The following is a 26,900-nucleotide window of genomic DNA, read 5'->3' as shown; positions in this document are numbered from 1 at the left end:
GGCACCCTCCCTGGGCACCGCAGGGAGCAGGAAGGAGCAGCCGCACCCGCAGGGCCTTAGGACAATCGGTCTTGTCCGGCTCCCATCCTCAGCCCCCGCCCCCTCACTAGATGAGGGGAGCCGCTGAGGAGCATACCCCGCGTGACACCCCCCGAACATACTTATTATCTGCATGCTGCTCAGGTCTATCCTGACTTTCTGGAAGCTGGAAAACCCAGCTGCTGTGTAGTCCTTCCGACACTGGCAGTCGTCGCGTCGGCTCCCGTTGTAGGGACACTCGGTCGGGTTGTGCAGCCTGTGTCGGGGAGACAGTGTTCTGGTGAGGATGGGACGGAGCTTCCCGGGCAGAGCCTGGGCCCTCGAGCCTGTGCGCCCTACCTGTGCCCGTAAACCTCGGAGAAGTTCTCAGAGTCCCCGCGGACCAGTGTCAGGTACTCCTTGGGGTGGGCGGACTGCATCCCCGCACAGAATATCTGAAAGGAGACCAGAGGGTCCATGGGGCAGCTCAGAAACGGGGCGCTCCCCAGACACCTGGAAACAAGGGCTGGCGCTGGTGTTCACCTTCAGGGGCTTTCCTTTGACGGCCAGGACGTACTCGCCGTCCTCGGTGGCCCCGTTCAGCCTTTTCACCTCCCTGCAGGTCTGGGGTAACTCGCCTAGAAAACACGAGACGCGGCGTGACGTGTGATGCTCCGAGGTGGGCCACGCCCGCCGGTGGCACCAACGCCTGTTCACGCTGCGGTTTTTCAGCAAAGGGGACAATTCCTTTAAAGTAAGTTTTATATTTCTGAAGTGGGCGGGCAAACAGATGCACAGAGAAGCCCCGTTCACGCTTCTAGAAGACGCTTCCCTTGGCCAACTTACAGTTATAGATGTTATGGCAAGGTTTCCTCTCTTCCGGCTTCAGATCTGCAGGGCACAAGTGGCTGGGCTGGTCCTCGTTGGTTAAACATTGCACGGATCTGTGTCTCACCCCGACACCGCAGGACACGGAGCACTACCAGGCAGAGCAGAGCCAGCACGTGGGTGTGGGCCCGGTGGCTGCGCCCCGTGGTGGCTCAGGGCCCGGTGGCTGTGCCCCGTGGTGGCTCAGGGCCCGGTGGCTGCGCCCCGTGGTGGCTCAGGGCCCGGTGGCTGTGCCCCGTGGTGGCTCAGGGCCCGGTGGCTGCGCCCCGTGGTGGCTCAGGGCCCAGTGGCTGTGCCCCGTGGTGGCTCAGGGCCCGGTGGCTGTGCAGGGCATCGTTTCTGACCCTCTGTTGCTGAAACGAGCAGCTGACCTGTTGAGCAGTCACTATGGACCTGCCCCAGGGCTGAGCTTTACGTGTACATTTATGCAGACCTACCTACCTACAGTTACATATGTGCTTACACATATGATATACATAATTGTATATTCTCACTTAAGCCTTACAGTAACCCTAAGATAGCACTTCCGTTATTCTAATTTTGCAGAGCAGAGGTTAGGACTCAGATGTTAAACTTGTTCAAGGTCATGGTGGAACCCTGGTTCAAACACTGACCACTTACAGCTGGTTCTACACTTCTGCCCGATTGCTCTGCCGCACTGACCAATCAGGGGCCGGGGGCTGTGGAGACTTCCCAGGGCAGCTCCAGTGTAAATATTCTCACTCGTACCCCTAATGCAAGAATTAATTCCCGATGCAGAAGGACTAGACCACACAGACTTTTTAGCAACAAACACAAGTAACACTATCTTAGGTGCTTTATAATTTCCAACTGTGGAAAATGTCCGCACCCCAAGTGTGTCATTATACCCTAAGTGCCTTTTCTGTAGTAACTCTTTCTTCTTCACAAACACCCATTTTGCAGGTGAGGGAACGGAGACCAGAGGTTCGGCACTTGCCCAAGGTCATTCGCCTGGGAAGGGGCGGAACCAGGTCAGCCGAGGCCGCCTGGCTCCGGAGTGCGTGTGCTCAGCCCGGGGCCACACCGCCCACAAGCCCATTTCACGGTGCTCACTGCCCTTTCTCACAGGGTCTCTTCTAGAAGGAGAATGACGTGGGGGGTCAGGCAGGCCATGTTGAAGATGGGGTTTTTGATCCCAAAGCTTTGTGATTTGATAACTCCACCATCTACTTACGCTCCCCCAGTTGCCCACTCTCCAGGTGGCAGAGATGGGGCAGTCCCTCAGGTAGCAGGGGTGGACGCTGGGGGGCTGCGTGCCCGGGCAGTTGGTGGCGGTTTGGTGGCCGTACTCATAATTCTCCTTCCCGGTGTAAATCTCGCTACAGGAGACGAGCCTTTGTTTGTAGCCCTTTCCACAGGTCACTGAGCACTGAGGAGAGATGGGTTTCGGGGGGAGGCTGGAGCAGGGCGGGGGCAGCCGCAGTGACCCTGCCCCCCACCTGGCACGCCACACTGCGCCAGCCAGTGCTGTGGAGGCTCAGTGATCAGCAGCAGTGCCCAGCACAGGGAGAGGCACCCATGCGACACCTTCTGCTCTAGGGCTCCCACCACCCCTCCACTGCGGCGTGGGGGTGGCTCCAGCCCTCCCTCTGGATTTCAGGGGGGAGGGGGTTTGAGGGGGTGTGTGTGAGGGGAGCTCCAACTGTCATTGGCTCAATTTATAGCCTCCGCCGCCCACACACTGGCGTTTCCAAACCTACAGTGACCACATCAGAGAGGTGACCGAGTGGCAGGACAGACAGCCAGAGCCCGCCGAGCTGAGTGTAAAATCCGAGCTCTTCGAGGAAAGGGGGCCCTGGGACTGGTCCCCTTTCCTACTCCATGTGGTCTGCTTTTCCTCCTGACCTATACCTAGTTTCCCACTCTCTCCCCGTCCCTGGCTACGTACACTGACGGAAATGTTCTCTCTCTCTCTCTCTCTTCTCTCCCTTTCTCTCTCTGTCTCTCTCTCGCAGTCATTCAGCCCTTTTGCCATAATTAGAATGCATTTAATTATGAGATACAGAATAGGAGAAGAACCAACTGTCTTACTAGTGTCCCATTTTGTGATGGACATCTAATTGATTATTCATGTTATAATCTCTTCAACCTCCCTAGCTAAGTATTTTATATATTATTTAAAAATAACTCTGAAATACAAAGAATTTAGTTTTGCTGGTATTTTTAGCCCAAGTCATGAAATAAGTGGCCGGCCCCTGGGCTGAGAGCCACCTAGGTAAGGGAGAACGGGAGGCCTGGAGACCACAGGCTCTGCGGAGCCGGGAGCCCGAGATGGGAGGCGGCACGAGGTGTGTGATGCTCTTCCGGCCGCGGGCCCACAGCTGCCATCAGCGCTCACTGGCTCTTAAAAGGCGCAGTGCTGCTCTTTCCTAACGTCTCCTGGGCTGTGACCTTAAGCCATGTGGCTGTCCTTCCCCGAAACTCCTCCGGGAAGAAGGCTTTTCCTGAAGACCCGCCAGAAGCAGGAGGGCACAGGCCCGCAGAGGCAGGCGGTCCTCCCAGCTGGCTGGAGCCCGGTGCTCTGCACACGGTTCCTTCTTTGGCAGCCGCTGTCCAAGTGCCCGCAGACCTGGTGACGCCAGCCAGGGGAGCGCGAGGCTAGTCTGGGGTGTGCCACGTGTGGACACGTGGCTCACGAATGCCCTGTCCAAGCTGCGGGCATTTCAGAGTTCTGCCCGCGCTGGTGCGCGTCACCTCAGTCGTCTGGCTCTGAACACGCTGTGGCCTGAGAGGCGAGTGCCAAGAGCAGCCCAGGGCAGCCCAGTGGCCCTGTGTGGGGGGCACAGTGGCAGATGGGCATTTGTTGAGGGAACTGAGCCCAAATATGGTCAGGTTGGTTCAGAGGCCTCCCCATCTCTGAAGAGAATCTGGAAAAAGCACATTGCCGCTGGCGGCCTCACTGCATTTCAAACCGGAGTTCTGATGTGTGGCGGGCTGATCCCTGGGGAGGGGAGGGCGGAGGGCGGAGGGTGGGGAAGGTTTGACTGTGGATTCCCCTGGCGTTGGGGTCGCGTGCTTGTTCCATCAGGAATGTGAGTTCCTTTTCTAATTTGAAAACTGCAGTCAAGTAAAATGAAACCATGAGAATGTGGACTCCTGGCCTGTGATACACTTCAGGCCCAACAGGGGAATGCACCTCCAGGGCTGAGGGAACGCGCCGCCTTCTATTCGGTGGGCCGAGCAGAGCGGAGCACCAGAACCCCAGGGAACAGGGCTCTCCTGAGGGAATTCGGGTCCCATTCCTGTGACACCATTCCCTCAGGGACCCTTCCCCATGGTCCTTGTACCTGTGTGAAGTCCTGTCTCCAACCCTCTAAACTTTGCTTGTACATCTGCAGATGCTTTTCAATCTATAATACATCTGAGAATTTGTGGAGGTATAAAAGGCTGTTAAAAAGTCTTCTCCCTATCTCAGCATTTAGAGGTTAAGATTAAGGTTTTATTAACCCTATAGGAACAACATGACTCAAGTCTTAGAAAGAGACCAGAACTCTTTTAACAGAGTAATGACAACACACCGAAGACTGGCTAAGATGAGTGTCCTGGCACAGCAGGGGGTTAGCAGCACTCCCGGACTCTACGTGATGACAGGGGCACCTCACTTTCCCCAGTGCGACAAGCAAAAATGTCTCAAGACATTGCCAAATGCCCTCTGGGAGGGAGGGGAGACAGTCACTGGAGTGGAGAGGAGGATGGAGGCAGAGTCAGAAAAGACGGACCACCACTGCGCAGAAGCAGCTCAGCACGCGGCACATGTGGAGTCCGGTGACAGTGCGCGTGCCTGCCAGGAGCCCAGACGCTTCCCCTTCACACCTCCCCATTCTTCTGGGCAAAGGACAACTTTTGGATGTTATAGTCTGTTAGTATTTGAAAATATCATGAAGTTTGAAAATAATATAATCGTGCTATTGTTACTGTTGGTGGATTAATAATAAAAAGTGTCCAGACAGGCACCATACGCAGACTGGAGATGCCTGGGATATTATGGGAACGTATTTTGTTCCTCTGATCAGAGGTTGTTAATCTGGCCCATGAATGTGTTTGCTTTGCCCCACACAATGTTTCTACCAAATAATGTGAGTCCACATTGGAAAATGAGGAGATCTCACATAAAATTCCAGCTTTTGTCTTTTCTTGAGAAGTCAGGTTTGGTGAGACTGGACCCACGTGTCTGCAGGGCCTGGAAGTGCGACAGCCGGCCATGGTCACGGCGTGCAGGGCGTCCTAGCTCCCCTCCCCGCCGCCCTCCCGGTGTGCAGGGCGTCCTAGCTGCCCTCCCCGCCGCCCTCCCGGTGTGCAGGGCGTCCTAGCTGCCCTCCCCGCCGCCCTCCCGGTGTGCAGGGCGTCCTAGCTGCCCTCCCCCGCCGCCCTTCCGGTGTGCAGGGCGTCCTAGCTGCCCTCCCCCGCCGCCCTCCCGGTGTGCAGGGCGTCCTAGCTGCCCTCCCCCGCCGCCCTCCCGGTGTGCAGGGCGTCCTAGCTCCGCTCCCCGCCGCCCTCCCGGTGTGCAGGGCGTCCTAGCTCCCCTCCCCGCCGCCCTCCCGGTGTGCAGGGCGTCCTAGCTGCCTCCCCCGCCGCCCTCCCGGTGTGCAGGGGTCCTAGCTGCCCCTCCCGGTGTGCAGGGCGTCCTAGCTGCCCTCCCCCGCCGCCCTCCCGGTGTGCAGGGCGTCCTAGCTCCGCTCCCCGCCGCCCTCCCGGTGTGCAGGGCGTCCTAGCTGCCCTCCCCCGCTGCCCTCCCGGTGTGCAGGGCGTCCTAGCTGCCCTCCCCCGCCGCCCTCCCGGTGTGCAGGGCGTCCTAGCTGCCCTCCCGGTGTGCAGGGCGTCCTAGCTGCCCTCCCCCGCCGCCCTCCCGGTGTGCAGGGCGTCCTAGCTCCGCTCCCCGCCGCCCTCCCGGTGTGCAGGGCGTCCTAGCTGCCCTCCCCCGCCGCCCTCCCGGTGTGCAGGGCGTCCTAGCTCCCCTCCCCGCTGCCCTCCCGGTGTGCAGGGCGTCCTAGCTCCCCTCCCCCGCCGCCCTCCCGGTGTGCAGGGTGTCCTAGCTCCCCTCTCCCGCTGCCCTCCTGGTGCAGGGCGTCCTAGCTCCCCTCCCCTGCTGCCTTCCTGACACTGAGACACTTCCTTAGACTCCCTTTGCAGGCACCGCCATGGAATCATGTCACCAAGCATACCAGCGGGACACAATGTGAACCACAGAAGAGCTGGGGGGAGCTTGACCACCTCAGACACCCCCGCGCAGGGTGCACGCGTGGGACTCTGGCCCTGGAGGCCGAGGGGTGGCCTGAGGACTCCGGGCTCAGGGGTAGACTGGCAGGTGGGTGCGCCTCCCACATTCCTGTGTTCACTACTCCGTTCCCCTCAGGCCACTGTTGACCTGAGGGCAGAAACAGAATCCCGGGACGCACCTCTGACCACTCTCCGGTGATCCAGACATACTCGCAGGGTTGCAAGGTGCAGCTCTCACGGTCCGCGGGCCGCTGGCTCCGGTCGCAGTGCGCGCCGTGCACCTCGCCGCCCGTGTCCTCGCCCACGCACACCACCCTGCGGTACCGGGAGCCTTCGCCACACGTCTTGGAGCACTGCCAGAGAGAAACAAACGGAGTGAGGATGGTATATATTGTGTCACCTGTTGTAGAGAGAAGAACGGTACCCTGTTGCTGAATTGTTTGTTTTCCTGTCCAGAAGCCCTGGGAGACTGTGAGATCTCCGAGGGCGGGCTGATCGGAGAAGTCACCGTTTAGTACCTGTGACACTGCCCGGGCGCAGCAGGAGCTCCCGCCAGATGGCTGGCGCAGGGCAGGGATGGGATCGGGAAGGAATTCCATCCAGGTCTGGAAAGGCGCTGAAGGAAGGACTGTTTACTTCGAACACCCACTCAAACATAGAATCTTTTAAAAATTGTCCAAATGGTTTTCAAACTATTATTTAACCACTTCCCCGATTTGAGAGATGACTAAATACCTCTCAAGTCAGGAAAGTCATTACCTGTCCAAGTGCCCATTTGGGAACAGAACTAGGCGTATCTCTGCAGGGCCAGCCCCTTGCCCGAGTGGTGGGTTCCAGGGAGGACACTTTCCCTTTCTCACCGGTGGTCCCCCTCCAAGGACATGAGGAGAGCTTTCTCGGGCCCCCATGGCCCTTTCTTCTCCAGGTGACCTGCTCTCGTCCTTGGTCATTCAGCAGATATTCACTAAGTTCCTAATAGGTGTCAGGCCCTGGGCTGGGTCCTGGGTGACCCCGAGCGCCCACGGAGGCACAGACCCTGCTCCCACAAAGGAGCATGTGTATTTTAGTAGCAAAGACGACATTAACGGCGGAGCGCTAGGGAGTGAGTTAGCAGTTGCTATGATCTCCATTTTTCCTATGAAGAAACTGGGACTTAGAAAGACCAAGTGATTTGGCCCAGGTCACACGTCTTTGTGAGGTAGGAGGGACTGATCATTGTGTTCCCGTGAGCCAAGTGAGGAAAACAGAGCAGCCGGTGTGTTTTGTCCCAGGATGATCTATCCCTACACTGTCCACTGGAGTTTGGGAGCCGATTTAACTCAAAATTCTCTCCTGAGAAAACTGGACAGATACATGCAAAAGAAAAAAAAAGAGTAAAGAAACTAGACCACCTTCTTACACCAAATACAAGAATAAACTCAAAGTGGATTAAACATTTCAGTGTAAGACCCCAAACCAGAAAACTCCGAGCAGAAAACATGTTGGACATTTCTCTTAGCAATAACTTTTTCTAATATGTCTCCTTAGAAAAGGGGAACAAAAGGAAAAGTAGATACGTGGGACTACAACAAACTAACACTTTTTGCACAGCAGGGATCCATCAACAAAATGAAAAGATCTCCTACTGAATGAGAGGAGATATTTGCCAATGATACATCTGATAAAAGGTTAATATCCAAAATTAATTAAATTATTTATTTATGGTACGTGCCCCTAGCGGGAACCGAACCCAGGACTCTCTAGTCTGCAGGCCAGTGCTCCAACTGCTCAGCCAAACCGGCCAGGGCAATATCCAAAATTTATAAAGAACTCATACAACTCAACACAAAACCAAAAATAATCCAATTAAAATGGGCAGAGGACCTGAGTAGACACTTCTTTCTCCAAGAGGACACACAGATGGCCAAGAGACATACGAAAAAATACTCAATGTCACTAATTATCAGAGAGATGCAAATTAAAACCACAATGAGATATCACCTCACACCTTTCAAAATAGCTATTAATAAATCCACAAACAAGTGTTGGTGAGGGTGTGGAGGAAGGGGAACCCAATGCACTGCTGGTGGGAATGCACACGGGGGTGGGGGGTGCAGCCACTGTGGAGAGCAGTACGGAGTTCCCTCAGAAAATAAACAGTGGAACTGTTGTTGGACACAGCAATCCTGCTTCTGGGTATATATCTGAAGAAACCCAAAACACCAATCAGAAAAGATACACACACCCATGTTCACTCCAGTGTTCTTTACAATAGATATGGAAGAAACCCGAGAGCCCACCAGCAGACGAGTGGATTAAAAAGTGGTGGCATAGATATGCAATGGAATATTACTCAGTCATAAGAATGAAATCTCACCATTTGTGACAGCATACACAGACCCAGAGGGCATTATGCTTAGTGAAATAAGTCAGTTAGAGACAGACAAATACCACATGATTTCACTTATATGTGGAATCTTAAAAAACAAACTAAACAAACAAACAAAATTGAAACAGACTCGTAGATACAGAGAACAGACGGATGGCTGCCAGATGGGAGGAGAGTTGGGGGACTGGGCAAACAAGATGAAGGGAGTAATAAGTACTAATTGGTACAAAACAGTCATGTCGATATAAAGTACAGCGTAGGGAGTATAGTCAATAACATTGTAATAACAATGGTGCCAGGTGGGTACTGGAAACATCGAGAACACTTTGTAAAGTCTAACCACTATGCTGAACACCTGAAACTAATACAAAATAATACCGAATGTAAACTGTAATGAAAAATAAAATTTAAAATAAATAAATTCTTTCCTGATATGTTTCTGTTTCTTCCCCCGCCCACTCTCGGTAGTAAAATATGCATAACATAATTCATCATTTTAATCATTTTAAAGTGTACAATTCAGTGCCAGTTAGTTATTCACACTGTTGTGCAGTAATTACCATGATCTATCCAAAACATTTCCCTCTCCCTGAATGAAAACCCTGCGCCTTTAAGCAGTCATTTCCCAACCCCCCATCCTCCTAGCCTGTGGCAACCACCGATCTGCTTCCTGTCTCTGTGAATTTGCCTATTCTGGGTATTGCGTAGGAATGGAATTATCCAGTATGTGTCCTTTTGTGATTGGCTTCTTTCACTGAACATAATGTTTTCAAGGTTCTTCCATGTGAAGCATGTATCCTGTTGATGGCTGAATAATAGTCCATTGTAAGGATATACCACTTTATTCAAATGTTGATGTATGTTTGAGTTGCTTCCTTCTGTTCACTATTGTGAGTAGTGCTGCTGTGGACATGCATGTACACTTGTAACACCTGATTTCAATTCTGTTGGGTGCCTCCCAGGAGTGGAAACGAGGGTCCATGGTAGACACGTGTCTGGTGTGCACTGCTGGGTGCCTCCCAGGAGTGGAAACGAGGGTCCATGGTAGACACGTGTCTGGTGTGCACTGTTGGGTGCCTCCCAGGAGTGGAAACGAGGGTCCATGGTAGACACGTGTCTGGTGTGCACTGTTGGGTGCCTCCCAGGAGTGGAAACGAGGGTCCATGGTTGACATGTGTCTGGTGTGCACTGTTGGGTGCCTCCCAGGAGTGGAAACAAGGGTCAACAGTGGACTCATGTCTGGTGTGCACCGCTTTGCTCTTCAGGCTGTAGAAGGGATGTGGTGTGTCCTGGTAACCCCTTATCATTTGCAAACTTAACTCTAAATTTGGTTCTGCTGCTTGGGAGAACCCCTCGATATCTAGAATGTGAAGTTATTTGTAACTTTTCTGGGGCACAAACATGAATGAAAAGCACCAGGGGACGAGCATGAGGAGCCAATCCCTTCCAAGCAGTGCAGGAGGCTGGCTGGCCCCACTCCCAGCTGAACCCTGGTTCAGTGCTTTTGGGGTTTTCTGTGTCCCTGGAGGGTGCCAGAAATGATTGTGAAGTAACAATATTCTTGTTTCTTCATTTAGAAAATGCCAAACAGGTTAGGGAGCCACTGAGTTAGTTACAAAAGAAAACAGAATGTGTAATCCATGGTGTGTACACGAACGCAGGAGAAATGCTTGACTCCCCTAGAAATCAGGACTCGGTGACTCAGACGACCACGGCTGAGCAGCCAACCCGCACGGGGCCTTCCCGTGTCCCGTCATTGTCACCAATCGCAGGGCTTTCTTCTGTGTCAATGAGTAACAGTTCAGAGCAGCAATGCAGGATTACTAGAGACTCCTGCTTGTTAAGTGTTTCTCTCCTGGGTTGGAAGAATGTTTAACTACCATAAAAACCCTTTGGCCAGCGGCGGAGCAGGGCCCTGGGAAAGCTCACCTTGTGTCGACGTAGGAAACAGCCAAACCTGTAGAACACTTAGGAGTTTATTTGAGCCACACTGGTGTCACTTGCCAGGAAAGGAAATCTCAGTGGACTGAGAAAATGCTCCTGAGCATGGCAGCTGTGAAGCTCATTTTACACCTCAGAACCGAGGCGGAGGCTTCGGGGGCTTTATGGACTCCCTGGTGGAGATCAGGGGTCAGGAGAGGGCAAAGCAGGGGAGCCTCTGGGACTGGATGAAAAGTAAAACGGAGAGACACGTGCTTCCTTCACGTGGGGGGACAGGACAGTGATAGTGAACATTTACAGCACAGACATGGTGTTCGGGGAGCAGGGGACGGTGAGGGGCGCTGTGGTCTCTGCTCTGGTGCGCGGCTGTGCCCCGAGGGGTCTGGGAAAGGAGCGGCTCCGACATTCCGCAGGTGTGTCATCTTAGGTGCAGGAAGACAGTGGACAGGCTCCCTTGTGGCAGAGACTGACCTTTGTCAAGGGAGCTCCAGGCCTGGACGTGACCACCCTCATGACTCACTTGTAGTCAGGAAGTTTACGTTCAGACCCCCGGAGTTTGTGAGGCCCCCGTGCTGCCCACCCCCCCCCCCCCGAGCTTGTCAGGGTGAGTATGTGGCCCTTTTTTGGTGCACAACTGAGTATAACCTTTAGAAAAATTAAAGTGAGTGAGTGAGTAAAGTGCTCATGCTTCGGAATCAGTCACAGAAGCTCCGAAAGCGCAGAGCGAGATTTCTGCTGGGGTCCAAGCTGCGACCAGAGCGCGGGCTGGTGGCCAGACAGCAACCCAGCCCCGTGCCTGCGGCTGTGATCAGCCTTGGTAACGTCGCTCCTGCCCTGTGATGGATAAACTCTTCCTGTCTCCTGTCTCCTGGAAAATGATCTACAGTGTCCTGAAAAACAGCTAGAAGGATCAATGAGCCTCCTTTTCATGCCAAAAGGTGTTCTCAGATTTCATCACAGCTCGTAGGGAGAGGCATACCAAGCGCCAAGTGTTCCCCAGCCTCCCGGAATCCCAGCCACAGCGTGTAAACCAGCGACCACAGCACAGCGCGCGTGGCAGCCTGCCCACGGCCTCCCGGGCTACCTGCTCAAGGGGACCGCGGGGGAGATAACTTCCAAGTTTGAGGGCAAGACCTAAAATAAACATTTAAAGTATTATTTTCTTTTAGCCAGGTAGGTTGGCCATTGGGTAAAGGTGTAAAAAGGGTCATGTCACGCAGTGGGGAGAAACTATCTTTCCCAAAGGACTGCGATCAAGCTGCTGTACACGTTTCTGCTGAGGGGCCCCAACCTTGGGTGGGGTCACTTCGTATCAGGTGCTCTAACTTTTAAGCTCATTGGTTTTCCCCATGGACGACGGACCAGTCGCCCTGTTTCCAGGGGGCACGGACAGAGCAGGACAGACAGACGGAAAGCCTTCCGGCAGCTCGCTCGGCCGTGCACCGCTCAGGTCTGTGCGCAGCGCCGGCTGCGGCCAGCGTACCTGACCCTGCTTTAAAGTAGAAAGGAAAAGCGGTCTGCACATCACCGCAGGTTCTATTCTCCAAGCTCATTTAAAGTCAGGAAGGTGATACACACTGTGGGGACATTTCATAACTGTAAAGTCATTCACACGTTCAGGCAGTATTTTCAATGGGCTAAATTCATGCTGGGCACTGGGGTACGGCTCTGACACCTTCCTACGCCCCTTCTCTCTCTGCTGTGACACCCAGGTGGCTGTTTCTCCCAGCTTGGGGTCTTTGTGTCAGGACAGCAGGTGACAGGTGGCCCTGCGGTTTAATGTTTAGGGCACCTATGTGGCTGTGTGAGCACATGTGGATTCACAGCCGAGACTGACTGTGGAAGGAGCCATCAGGGTCCCTGCGACTGTGACAGCCGAGGAGGACAAGGGGCAGGGATTCCCACAGCGCTGGGCCCCTGGAGTGGCAGGTGGGGGCAGGAAGAGGAGGGTGACCCAGCAAGGAGAAGCTGGCCCTCACGCAGCAGGGGCTCCAGATGCCTGGAGGTGGAGCTGACTGTCCAGGGGAGGTGGGGCCGGCAGGACTTACAGCAGTTTGGGGGCCCTTAGAGCCTTCTCTCTGAGATAGGGGTTCCAGAAGGTGGGCAGAGGGCAGGTCATGAAGGGCTTGTGAACCTCCTACACTGTCCCGGAGAAAACCCAAACCCTTGCCCTGGGCTACAGGGCACATCCTAACTGGGCCACCCCTGTGCCCAGCCTCCTGTTAGCCCCACGCTGCCTCCTGCTGCCAAGCTCTGGCTCTGCCCCCCCCCCCCCCGAACCACCTTCTCTTCCCTTCGCTCCCTGACCACCCTAGAGATATAGGCCTGGCCTGTCCTCGTCTCTATCACAATACTCCTGTCTTTCTCACCACAGCACTTTGAACAATTTCATGTAACATGTTTGTCTGTTTTGTCTCTGTCAACTCCGCCTGGCAACCCGTAATCTCTGCTGCATCCCTGGCGCCTAGTGCCGGGCACTTTGCAGGTGCTTGAACAGTAAAGAGTTAATATCTGGTCTGGGACACACTTAAAACCTCATGACTCCCTGATGGAAACTTGATAAAATCTTGTAACCACTGACCAAGGACCCGCTGCTCATTTCTGTTTTCTGTGCTAAGGAGATAAACTTGGGAATCACTTCACAGCTGATCTCAATACAAGTTCTTAGAGTCCAAATATGTTTGAGAGTGTCCAAGTCCCTGCCTGGGCCAAACAGCTGTGGGGTCGGCAGCTCTGCAAAGGCCAGACACATCTGAGCACAGCTTGTCCATGGCACTATGACAAGAAAATAAAACAGCTGTTCTTCCAGGAAAACAGGAATTTGTTGGACTGTTCTAAAAGACATTCTAAAGATTTAAAGAAGAAAGGCCAACAATTAGCAGGCATTATTCTATGATTCCTTCCTTCCTTCCAACATCTTTTTGTCCCTCCATTCATTTTATTCATTCAACAAATAGCTCCAATGCACTATGTACTGTGCTCAGTGCTGGGGAACACTCTGGCGAATAAGCTCTCTGAGCCCAAACAGCTGATAACAGAGATAAGGAGAACAGGACACAGTTCCAAGTGCTAACTGCTAACGCAGAGTATTTTCGGGCTGCTGTGGGGAGGCCATCTGACTCAGTCATCCGTGGGGAGGTGTGATCAGACAGGCTTCTGAGAGGAAGTGACCTCATGGTTGAGGCTTGAGACGAACAGAGGTGACTGAAGTAAGGGAAGGAGCAGGGCAGCCTCATTGGGATACAGAGTCACTAGGGAGGAAACAGAGTATTCCAGGTAAAGACAAAAAAAGAAAAAGAAAAAGAAAAGAAACTTTGTAAGTCCTGGGAGATTCATTCCTTAATGCTGAGAGATGCATAACCACATGCTCACAGTTCAAATTTGACCGAAAGCCCTCTGAAGCTATGAGAAAACTTTTTTGCCAGATTATAATACTATTAATAAGTAAATCCTACATGATCATTTTCAAAGGAATTAAATATATATATATATATATGTTTTTCTTTTTAAAAATTCAAACAGCCTCATGAGCCTTCTGAGTAAAGCTGATCAGGGAGCGGCCCGTATCCGGCCCAGAGTCGGCAGGTGCTACCAGAAGCCCGTGGTTCGTGGAGGCTCAGCTGCAGCGCTGGGCACACTCTGCCCAGGAAGCCACCAGACTGGAGAGCAGCAGCCTCTGCGGAAGGTCTGCACCGTGTGAACCCCTCACTCAGTCTCCCTTCGTCCTCAGAGTGGCCCTGCAGCAAGGTCTGCCACATGATCCCCACTTAGCAGATGAGCTCACTGGAGCCCAGAGACCTGAAGTCAATTTCCCAGAGCCACACACTGAATCATCTTTTGTTTACAACATGCTGCTTCTAAGGCGTAAACAAAACGAGACACAAATGTCATTTTTTTCTCTTTTGCAATTATTTTGCCCCACATCGGAAAGTCCTGGCTCCGCCTTATGGCGTCAGAAAGGCACACTGATGCCCCTCCTCCACACACAGCCAGCGGGCCTCGCAACAGACAGAAGCAGCCCGGTGAGGTGCTCCAACATCATCAAGACCCCCACCCCCACCCCAAGGCTTAAGGTCTGATCAACCATCTGGACCAAGAATTTCATTTTTAAAAGCAGGTGGAAGTGGTCACCCAGCAAAGGGGATTCTACTTTGATGCCAACTTTGCAGGAAGAGGTTGGACAAGCCATTAAGACGGAAATGAAATTATTCACCTTAGGTGCGTGGAAGGCAGCAGACCATAAAGATTCAGAGCACATGCTTCAAAGGTCAGGCTTCTGGGCTTCAAATCCCAGCCCTACTACTTGGTAAAGGCTTGACCTTGGATGAATTAATCTATCTAAGCCTCAAGCTTCCTCATCTTTAAGTGAGGATAGAAATTTAATGACTACATTAGAAAGTATGGAAAAGGTTAAATGAGGTTCTGCACTTAGTGCATGGTCCATAGTTTAATAAACAGTACAATGCATGACTTCTTAAATCATCCTCAGTTTAGGGCCACTGCTCGGTGCAGCTCTAGGGGACGCCCCTGACACTGCAGCCTCGGGGAACAGCACCCGCGGAGCTGTGTGGTGCCCAACGCGTGCGGCTGTGTAAACATGATGATGATGCTTCTCAAGGTGGGTGCCTGGCTTTTTTCTCAAAAAGAGGAGGGTGCCATTTGCTATATGCCTGACATGAAATACATCTTAACTACAAACAGGTGAGTTTTCATAGTCATAGGGAGGAAGCAAAAGGGGGAAACGCACACTCAAAAAGCAAACAAGAGCTCTGAGCTGGCTGCCAAGGCTGCGAAGAGGAAGGAAGCTCCTGGAGCGGGGTGGGGTGGGGGAGCCCAGCGCATCCCGTTCAGTGGGCTCGGAGGCAGTGCCCTGGTGTCCACTGACCCCAGGTCGAGGTGCCACTAGATGGGAGCAAAGTCAAGGCACGTGCCTGCTGCAAGTAGGTGTCAGGTAAAATGAAGCGGAGTGAGCGAGGAGGTGAGAGTCCAGAGGAAGGAGATGGCCGCACACGAAGGAACCGTCGGGAGCGTGGGTGAGGGCGGAGGGCAGGGCTGGAAGGCTACATCCCCACACATGTTGAAACTGCAGTTCTAAAAAACAATCCCATTTCCAATCACATCAAAAAGAATAAAACAACTAGGAATACATTTATTCAAGGAGGTGGAAGATCAGTACACTGAAAACTATAAAACACTGATGAAAGAAACTGAAGAAAACACAAATAAAGGAAAAGATATTCTGTGCTCAGGGACTGGAAGACTTACTATTGTTAAAATGTCCACACTACCCAAAGCAATCTACAGATTCCATGCCATCCTATCAAAATTACAAAGGCATTTTTCACAGAAAATTTTTTAAATCCTAAAATTTGTATGGAAATTGACCCACAAAAGACCCCCGAATTGCCAAGGCAACCTTGAGAAAAAAGAACAAAGCTGGAGGCATCATACTTCCTGATTTCAACCTATATTACAAAACTGCAGTAATCAAAACAGTATGGTATTGGCATTAAAAAAAGACACACAGATCAATGGAATAGAATAGAGAACCCAGAAATAAACTCATATATATATATATATATATATATATATATATATATATATATATGATCAGTTCATTTATGCAAAGAAGGCAAGACTATACAAACAGGAAAGGACAGTCTCTTCAATAATGGTGTCAGGAAAACCGGATAGCTACATGCAAAAGAATGAAACTGGACCCCTATCTTACACCATACACAAAAATAAATGCAAAATGGATTAAAGACTTGAACATAACACCAGAAATCATAAAACTCCTAGGAGAAAACATAGGGGGTAAGTTTCTTGACATCAGTCTTGGCAATAATTTTTTGGATTGACAACAAAACCAAAGGCAACAAAAGCAAAAATAAACAAGTAGGACAGTTGAAAATAAAAATGAGCAAAGGACCTGAATAGGCATTTCTCAAAAAAAGGCATATATATGAAAAGGTGGTCAACATCACTAATCATCAGGGAAATGTTAATCAAAATCACAGTGAAATATCACCTCACACCTGTTGGAATGGCAATCACCAATAAGACAAGAAATAACAAGTGTTTGCAAGGATGTAGAGATGGGGAACCCTCATTCACTGCTGGTAGGAGTGTGAATTGGTGCACTCACTATGCAAAACAGTATGGAGGTTCCTCAAAAAATTTAAAAAAGATCTACCATATGACCCAGCAATTCCACTTCTGGGTATTTACTAAAAGGAAAAGAAATCACTAACTCAAAAAAATATATGCACCCCCGTGTGCACTGTAGCATTATTTACAATAGCTAAGATATGGAAGCCCACTAAGTGTCCTTTAACAGATTAATGGATCATGAAAATTGGAATATAATTCAGCCATGAAAAATAAGGAGATCCTACCATCTGTGACAATATGGATGAACCTTGAGGGCATTATGGTGATATAAATCAGACAGAGAAAGACAAATACTATATGATCTCACTTATATGTGGAATCTTTAAAAATAAAACAAAACTGAACTTATAAATATAGAGAACAGATTGGTGGTTGCCAGAGATGGCAGGTGGTGGGGGGTGGTCAGAAGCAGGTGAATGGGTGAAGCAGGTCAAAATATATAGACTTCAGCCCTGGCCAGGTAGCTCTGCTGATTAGAGTGTTGTCCCAAAACGCCAAGGTTGTGGGTTTGATCCCTGGTCAGGGCACAAACAAGAATGAACCAATGAATGCATACAACAAATCAATGTTTTTCTCTCTCTCACTAAAAATCAATTTTTTAAAAAAGTGTAAACTTCAGTTATAAGATAAATAAGTCCTGGGGATGTGATGTGCAGCATGGGGACTATAGTTAACAATACCATATCATATATTTAAAATTTAAAACTTCTTACCACAAGAAAAATAATTTATATGTGAGGTAATGTATATTAACTATAACACAGTATTGTTAACAGTAACTAAACTTACTGTGATAATTATTTTTTAATATACACATATATTAAATCATCATGTTTTCACTGAAGATAAATACAACGTTATATGTCACTTAGAGCTCAGTAAACTGGAAAAAGGCAGCACTGCCACAGTATTTATGTAAAATAATAATAAAAAGGAGGCAGTGTAGTATCTCGTAATGGCTGAAGAGAATGAACTTCGAGTCTTGCTTCTTCCAGTTGCTAGGTACATGTGGCACTTGAACAAATGACATTGGCTCTCCGAACCTCAGTTTTCTTGACTGCAAAATGGGGTAAAATAATAATACCCACTTGGTCTGGAGGTTGAAAGATTAAGTGAGGTGATGAACATAAAGTACTGAGCACAGTGTGGGGCACGATTCCCCCCTGTGCTGAAAACTATTCCTGGAGGAACATTTCTGTCTTATTATCCATATCTTTGAACTTTTTACAGCATGTGCTTTCTTTTATTTAATTAAATTTATTGGGATAACAACTCTTAATAGCATTATATAAATTCCAGGTGTACAACTTTATAATCTGGCATCTGCAGGTGCATTGTGTGCTTACCACCTGACGTTTAGTCTCTTTCTGTCACCATGTATCGACCCTCTTTACCCTGCCTCAGCCACTCCCACCATTCTGTTGTCTGTATAGATGAGTTTGCTTTTTGTTTGTTTTATTCGTTTGTTGTTTTCAGTTTTATATTCCACATGAGTGAAATCACACGGTTCTTGTACATTTCTACCTGATTTATTTCACTTAGCAAAATGCTCTCAAGTTCTAACCATGTTGTCACAAATGATAATAGTTCATTTTTGTTGTTGTTGTTAATCCTCACCTGAGGATATTTTTTCCATTAATTTTTTTTTTTTTTTTTTGAGAGAGAGAGTGGAAGGGAGGGAGGGGGAGAGAGACACTGATGTGAGAGAGAAATATTGATTGGTTGTGTTCAGCATGTGCCCCGACCAGGACTGGGGATCAAACTTGCAACCCAGGTATATGTCTTTGACTGGGAATTGAACCTGAGACCCTTCGGTGCACAGGCCGACACTCTAACCACTGAGCCATGCCAGCCAGGGCAATATTTCATCTTTTTAAAGGCTGAATAGTATTCCATTGTATATACAGAGGTGAGCAATAGGTTTACAGTTGTGAGTACGTGAAACACAGAGTTTACTCTTGTGTTATTATTAATTATTGTATTGTTTGTAATACAGCTGTAAACGTACTTTTGCCCACCCCTGTATATGTATTACGTCTTCTTTAGCTAATCATTTGTCGGACACTTGGGCTGTTTCCGTGTCTCGGCTATTGCGAATAACAACATGCATTTTCTATTTCATTCCCGTGGCAGTGGACATGGTTTTTCTTCCTAGTTCTTCCCCCCTTTTCTACAATCTAATCTCCTGTTCTGGATACAAAGGTTACCTCCTACTAATGTCTTACCTTCCTAGTCAGATTTGTCTCCAGGGACATTTAGTATATTATTTAACTGAGCACTAGCGTTAAACATTAACATTTTCTTTAACCACACATTAAGTGGGGAAAAAAAACAAGCCTGTCTATTTCTGCATCAATGGAGCAGTTCTTCAGATTCCATCAGATTTTTTAACGTTGGAACACTTCACTAATTAATCCAGTTTCCAGTGAGTGCCTGTCTTCTACCTGACAGCCAAGTCCTGGATGGAGGAGGAATACAGGAGTCTCAGCCGGAGTGTCTGTGGCTGAATGTACGAACACAGAACGCCGCGTCTGGATACATACATGTAAAATATTTCGTCCACTGACCTCATCCTGTGACCGTTTTCTGTATGCGTTTGGCCTAAGGCCTGTTAAAGTTTCTCTGGAAGCAGCCAGACTAGGAGCATTCAAGGACGCAAACAGAGGAATTGTGCAGAAACGAGGAGCCATCCCACCCGGTGGGAATGAGCTGCCTGCCTCTGAGTGCAAACCTCTGGGACAAAGCCAACCTCGTCACCGTGCCTCAAAGCTTCACAGAGGACGGATGTGATGAGAGCAAGGGGTTGAGCAAAATGCCTGGCAGGTGCCCACTTCATGGCTCTACTCACCTCTTGCCAGTCCTCTGCCCTCCAAGCATAGAGAGGGCACAGCGGGGCTCGGCAGGCGCGCTCCGACTCCGGTCTGGTGTACGGGCTGCACTCGGTCTCTCGGGCATCTCTGCGTGTTCCCATCTGACAGCCCACATTTCTCCGCTGCACGCCTTGGCCGCAGGACACAGAGCACTGAGAAGACACAGTGTGTAAGTGGGAGCTTTGGGTCACTGTGCGTAGAGGGGGCTCGGCGGGTGAGGGGGGTTCACAGACCTGGGGAATGCACCCCTAACCCAATGCCTCTCACAGCATCACAGGGTTTCCAATGCCCAATGAACGAGACCCAAGGCAAGGTCTTAAATCTGCCAACTCACTGCCTGCCAATGTCAGAAGTGAGGACTGAAGTTTGGGGAATAAAATTAACAAAACTTCTAGGATGACTGAAGGAGTTGGGAGAGATCATTAGGAAGCATTTAGTACAACCTAGAAATAGAGCTACCCTGTGGAGTGGAAATCCCGCACGGTTTCTCCGCGGAGGATTAGAGGCTCTGGGAAAGCGGAGCTGCAGTAGAAGAACTGGCTGCGGTGCTCCACAGGGAGACCCTCATGCAGGGCCAGGGCTGCGGTGCTCCACAGGGAGACCCTCACGCAGGGCCAGAGCTGCGGTGCTCCACAGGGAGACCCTCACGCAGGGCCAGAGCTGCGGTGCTCCACAGGGAGACCCTCACGCAGGGCCAGAGCTGCGGTGCTCACAGGGAGACCCTCATGCAGGGCCCAGCGCTGCGGTGCTCCACAGGGAGACCCTCATGCCGGGCCCGGGCTGCGGTGCTCCGACAGGGCGACCCCTCTGCAGGGCCAGAGCTTGCGGTGGCTCCAACAGGGAGTACCCTCTGGCAGGGCCAGAGCTCGGTGCTCCACAGGGAGACCCTTATTCCGCCGGGCCAGAGCTGCGGTGCTCCACAGGAGGAGACCCTTCACTGGCAGCGGCCAGAGCGTCTGGTTGCTCCACAGGGACCCTCTGGCAGGGCCAGAGCTGCGGTTGCCTCCCCCAGGGAAGACCCCTCATGGCAGGGCCAGAGCTGCGGTGCTCACAGGTGAGACCCTCATGCAGGCCAGGAGCTGCGGTGCTCCTACAGGGAGACCCTCATGCAGGGCCCAGAGCGCCGGTTGCCATCTCCAGGGAGACCCTCTGCAGGGCCAGGGCTGCGGTGCTCCCACAGGGAGACCCTCATGCAGGGCCAGAGCTGCGGTGCTCCACAGGGAGACCCTCTGGCAGGGCCAGAGCTGCGGTGCTCCACAGGGAGACCCTCTGGCAGGGCCAGGGCTGCGGTGCTCCACAGGGAGACCCTCACGCAGGGCCAGAGCTGCGGTGCTCCACAGGGAGACCCTCATGCAGGGCCAGAGCTGCGGTGCTCCACAGGGAGACCCTCATGCAGGGCCAGAGCTGCGGTGCTCCACAGGGAGACCCTCATGCAGGGCCAGAGCTGCGGTGCTCCACAGGGAGACCCTCATGCAGGGCCAGAGCTGCGGTGCTCCACAGGGAGACCCTCTGGCAGGGCCAGGGCTGCGGTGCTCTACAGGGAGACCCTCATGCAGGGCCAGAGCTGCGGTGCTCCACAGGGAGACCCTCTGGCAGGGCCAGGGCTGCGGTGCTCCACAGGGAGACCCTCATGCAGGGCCAGAGCTGCGGTGCTCCACAGGGAGACCCTCATGCAGGGCCAGAGCTGCGGTGCTCCACAGGGAGACCCTCTGGCAGGGCCAGGGCTGCGGTGCTCCACAGGGAGACCCTCTGGCAGGGCCAGAGCTGCGGTGCTCTACAGAGAGACCCTCTGGCAGGGCCAGAGCTGCGGTGCTCCACAGGGAGACCCTCTGGCAGGGCCAAAGTGTAACTCAAGGAGAGTAAATCACTGAGGTTTTAAGACTTTGTAGGTAGAATATTTTCTTCAGTCTCTTTCTTTTCTATTCCTGGAGATGAATGAACTTTTTTCTAAATTGTGGAATTCACTAAAGCATTTCTGTCTGTCTACAACCCAAGATGAATATATAAGAATAAAAGCTGACAAGGAAAAGCCATTTCCTCAAGCAGAATGTTTCAGCTCTTGAAAAATACTGTTTATCAGGCTCAACCATGTGGTTGACCAAGTTGCAAAACACCACATTAAATCTGCAATTAACTTTCCTCTAAATTAATTTTTTAATGGATTTTATAATCTCACTTATGGGTAGGCCAAGAATTATAGTTTTGATTAAAGCTCCGGCAGTCAGAAACTAAAGACACCAGTTCACTGGGAAGAACAGCACATTATTACACTTAGCTATTTAAAGCTTTTACCAAATTTTTGTGATAGCTCCGCCTCCACTGTTTTGTCTGGCATTGAGAAAACAAATTTAACATACATTAAAGCCAAGAGGAAGTCTTCATAAAGAAAAGAATCACGCTCTTTTAAATTAGAAAGAAATTCTTGTCCGATTAACCCGCAGTGGGACTCATCTCACTCTGAGTCAATGGAAATCGGCTCATTGGATTCTGCTCTCAAGTACGCCCACTGGATTCTGCTAAGTATTAATTTATTGCCATTCAGATTTTAAGAAAATAGTCGATACTATGTAGAAGGCAGTTCTGGAAATCATATCACTTCAGATGAGTCCATGCCAGGCAGGAGCTCAGATGTTCACATCAAAGCTAGCCGAAGAGAGAAAATACTTTGGAGCAGCGTAGCTACTATTGTTTGGGTTTAATTGTATTAATTGGATTGAATGGGTCTGTGACCCACGAAAACCAGGCTTTTGAAGTCATGACATCCTGGTGGTACGAGGCGTGCCTGAACACCAGTGACTGCCTGTCCACAGAGCGGCCACGGCAGCCACATGCTAAGATGTCCCACGCCGCCACTGGAATGAATGAACGGTGCCACAGGAGAGTCAGATGCAAATGACAGAAACCTTCAAACACTGTCATCAACGAACAACAACAAAAAAGATCTTTGGCTATTTGAATCTGGGGTCTAAAATGTAAAACAGTACATCTCCAGAACAAAGTATCCAAATGGAAATACAAAGAAGGGAACAGAGCGGTTACATAAACAAATTAGAGTTGGGCACAGGACTGATATATATATTCGAAAGCTCACGATGCTTTAACAGCCTGAAGAAAAAGGAACAACGTTAAAGACTTTTAAAGTGCACACTATTCAGGCTCTAAGTCAACAGGACCGCTTTCTAAATGCTATTGCTATTGAGTACATTACTTATGGTTCAAGGAAGGCAAGCTATTAAGAGCCCTAAGCATACAACACTGAAAAAATCACTTCCTGCAATGTTTGATAATTTTTCAAAAAGGCAAATAAAGACACAGTAAAGTTCAATTACATCATATATCTTTGTGGCTTCTGATTTTTATAATGTCAAGGCCAGCTTTGAAATAACACAAAACGTCTCAGCATGACCGAGATGCAGAGCAGGCACCGCCTTCTGCAGTCCTGGTCATCTCTGCGCAGGAGGACACTCTGGGCCTCAGTCCCTTCCCTGCTCCAGGGCTCCTCCTGTGCTGCCTCAGAGGACCAAGGATTCCTGCACACAGCCGGCCAGGCTTGCTTGGCGAATTCCCAGACAGCTCCGTGCAGAAACCCCATGAATAAAACAGCATCAAAAAGACCTCTGCGCGCCCCCTGGGGTGGTGATGGTGGTGGCCTGTGCGCCTGAGCATGCTTAATTCTTCTTGTTCTACTTAGTACATCTGTTAGTTAGTTGTGGAGGGAAAAAGTCAAGCAGTCTCTATTAATGAGTTCCGCCACAGCCATCACTCGGAAAAGCAGCCTATCTGTGCGGGTTTGAAAGTAGATGTTTTTAGTTCCGAACTACTGAGCAGGGAGCTGGGCTTCATCTCTGGGCCCCCTGCTGTGCAGAGCTCACCGACCTGGAGAGGGACTTGCTGCTTATTTACTTCCACAGATAAAAAGTATCTCTGCGGAGGTTCTGATGTTTGGGGAATCATAATACACACTTGAAAACCTGGGAAGAATTTTAGATACTTTCTTCCAGTGCTACTGCAGTGACATTATTTAAAGGAGGGACTAGCTTGAAAAATAAATGAACCAACTATAATAATCTAATAATAGTAACAACAGAAATAGCAAACTTTTACTTAGCATTTACTATGTACCAGTCTCTAAACTAGAGTTTCTCAACCTAATACGTAATTCTTTTTTGCTGTGGACTGTCCGGTGCATTAAAGGAAGTCCAGCAGCAACCCTGAACTCGACCCCCCAGATATCAGTTGCATTTCCCTTCCTCCACCAAGTTGTGGCAACCAAAGCTGTCTCCAGACGTTGCAAATGTCTCAGGAGGTTCCAAGTCATCCTGGTTGAGAGCTTAGCTCTATGCTGAGCAGTTTACATAAAATTCCTTTTGCATTTTTCAGTAAACCTTTTAGGCACATACTCCACAAATAAATTAAGCAAAGAACAGATATAATCACTCTACTGTAAGCAAAAACAAGGAAAAAGAAAAACACAACAAAACAACAGTCAAGTAAATTCTGTCCCTGGCAATATACTGACTATAGTGCTGTGCGTTAGGGTGTGGCTCCCAGCTTCAAAGCATGGCGCTCACAGGGGGCTGTCTTCAGCCTTCAGCCAGAGTTCGGGTGAGACGCCTGTATTCAGACAACTCGACATCACCCGACGGTTCAAATGTGAGCAGTTATGAGAGCACACGTCGGTCTCTAGCGCTGACCATATACATGTGGTTTCCTTGATTTCTCAAAAGACACAAGCTCCATATTTGCCATGTTTCTCCCTCAAACACTTGCAGAATACTTCAGAATCTGACACCAAGCTGTTCTCGTTGTAGTTATGACCAAAGTCCTAACCCAACGTGGCTGGAATCCATAATGCAATCTCCAGTTTTTATTTGGGCATTAGCATTGAAGAGCTGGAAAAAATGAGTTATTTCCCTGAATCTAAGACACCACTGATTGCAAGTATGGTGTTAGGTTTTGTAGCAGTAAGAAAGGTAACGAGGGCTATTAATTACGTCGTGGCATTCCACTGATTGTCAGGCCCATCCTGGCCACCGAGGTGGTAAAGCGTGAAAAAGACAAGAATGCACCCATTGAATGAATTCATGATTGATAAATTCTAATTTGATTATTTATTTTTTTCACTTCTAATCCTCATATTTTATAAAGCCTTGTGATAGGAATAGGATAAGGTTAAAAAAAAAATCACTCTGGAATGCTTTTGTATTGTGACAAAACAGATCTTTCACATTTATCAGGCTGAATCAGGAATTTGATGTTGATTTTTGTCTTAAAATTTCATAGGCATCTAACTTGAGCTCTTGATGAAAATCATCTAAACAAACTAAACATGATCTTTTGAAAAAAATGCTTTAAAACTATAGGGAGGATATTTTCCAAGAAAAGCATTCCTTTCTTTGGAGAAATTTCCTTTACAATTTCAAGACTTTCAAATGATGTAGGTTGCATAAAACATTCTACTTTAAACCTCAAAACACCAAGTTTGAGGGAGAAACCATGAAGATTAATTAGTACAGCTACCCTAGTCTCCTATCTCAATATTCTCTATGACTTATTATCATCAGGCATTTTGACATGATGAGAAATTGCACGAATTATTCTTCCTACCTTGAAGATGAGATGACCAGAAAATAGCTACCAGCAGAAAACAAAGGGACCAGATACAAAATCTTCTAAATTTGTTGCAAATGGATAGTCATTACTCTTGCTTGAATATCGCCGCCTTAGGGATATTTCTGTTTACCACAGGGTCACTAGTGAACCAATAATCTGTAATCACGCAGACCACCTCCATCAGCCATGGGTCTGATTGTTTTCAGGCACACATCTAACTGCACAAATTGGGTTTATCTATGCAGTACCTTGTCTCGCCTGCTCTTATAATTCTTTTCTACAAATCAAATCAGGACATTCTAAAGCTGGCCACAGACCATTACGTATCTGTGTGTACTTGCATCTTCTACAAGGGTAACTCAACTTTTCTAAGCCATCACTTTGAACAGGTGAGGCATTTTCTGAGGAGGCATTCTGGTAATCCTATTACCTTACGTTCGAGCAAACCCCCAGGGTTCGGACCTAATCATCACAGCTTTGGGAACAATCTCAAGAGTCCCATCAAGATCAGGGGACACTGAAGTAAAACTCACACTGTGTTTACCAATGAAGGAAAAAAGATTCTTTTAATTGTCTTTTTATTGAATGAACTGGAGTTTAAAAAGCACCTCATTTTACATGCTCTGAACTTAATTTTCAGGGCAAGATGCAAATGGATAAGTTGAGAAAAACAAACATAAAAGTAACAGCGTGAAAGTCTACAAGAGGACAGGTTAATGAGCATGGTTTCTTAAATAACGTTAGCTACATGAATTGACTCTCCTAAAATAAAAGGCCTAGAAGTGGGAGATGACAGTAGTCACTTCGACAACCATTAAAGAAGACGAGTAGGAGACAGAGCCTTGACATCGCATCCCCTAAGGAAACTGAAGAAGGAACTAGTTCTGGTGGGGCACAGGTGCTTTGAGAGCTAAGTGAAAACAAAACCCCAAACAAAACATGGTCATTATGGTAAGAACCTTGAGAGGGATCAGACTCCTCTGCTGGGGAACTTCCAGGGACGTGAAACAGGGCTGGGAGGTATTGGGGACAAAGATGCCAGCTCAGAGCATATAAGAAAAATTCACATTTCTAGAGGAATTTCCTTTTTTAAAAAAATATGTTTTATTATTTTTTTGTTTTCGTTTTTTAGAGAGAGAGGAAGGGAGAGAGAAATATCAATGTGCGGTACATGGATTGGCTGCCTCTTGCACGCCCCCTACTGGAGATCGAGCCCACACCTGGACATGTGCCCCTACCAGAAATCGAACCCGGACCTCTCAGCTCATGGGAGGACACTCAATCCTCTGAGCCACACCGGCCAGGCTAGAGGAATTTTCTATGAGCTGTGTAGAAAGGGGGGATTCTCAACTCCTCCCCGTCTTAGTGTAGACGCCCAGTGCTTCTTTGGGGCCTTAGGGATCAAGACACAGGCTCCAAAGGAATCAATCTAAAGGCTGCCAACCTTGAAACTAGTTTTTTATTGATTCCCAGGAGAATCTGCACGGTTCTCCGCTGCACAGGAGAGCCACAAATTCACTCAGACCTCCTTGAATCAAAGCAATGGAAGCAGCAGCAGCAGTAAACACAAAACATGTGAAAAGACATTCGGCCTTTTAGTTTTCAGTCAGCACCTCCAACCATGCTGAGAAAATGCACAAGTGTAGAAGGACGAGATGCCAGTGACCAATCCACCTGTCCGCTGTTCACAGTAGATAGATGTTTGGGGAGTTGTTCATTGAATTCAACAGCGAAACTCTCACACCCAGTTTCTGACTATATTGCCCAAAGTCTAGAATTAGCGGAGTTTA

General features: G+C 49.4%; 1 protein-coding gene across 2 annotated transcripts in view; it reads right to left on the bottom strand.

Annotated features, from left to right (window-relative positions):
* The window catches only part of ADAMTS9 (ADAM metallopeptidase with thrombospondin type 1 motif 9), a 161,035-nt gene that overhangs the window by 17,947 nt on the left and 116,188 nt on the right, over positions 1-26,900 (bottom strand). For both annotated transcript variants that reach the window (XM_036267064.1, XM_036267065.1), the window contains 7 exons: positions 19,476-19,649; positions 6,324-6,497; positions 2,102-2,296; positions 865-997; positions 562-656; positions 379-473; positions 162-295 (listed from right to left, as the gene is read on the bottom strand). In XM_036267064.1, coding sequence (XP_036122957.1) covers positions 162-295; positions 379-473; positions 562-656; positions 865-997; positions 2,102-2,296; positions 6,324-6,497; positions 19,476-19,649 — 1,000 coding nt within the window. The remainder of the gene's footprint in view (positions 1-161; positions 296-378; positions 474-561; positions 657-864; positions 998-2,101; positions 2,297-6,323; positions 6,498-19,475; positions 19,650-26,900) is intronic.

Source organism: Molossus molossus, unplaced genomic scaffold (assembly GCF_014108415.1).
Source record: "Molossus molossus isolate mMolMol1 unplaced genomic scaffold, mMolMol1.p scaffold_m16_p_18, whole genome shotgun sequence".
NCBI classification, from domain to species: domain Eukaryota; kingdom Metazoa; phylum Chordata; class Mammalia; order Chiroptera; family Molossidae; genus Molossus; species Molossus molossus.
The sequence above is the reverse complement of the archived record's forward strand: the minus strand, read 5'-3'. Positions and strand labels throughout refer to the sequence as shown.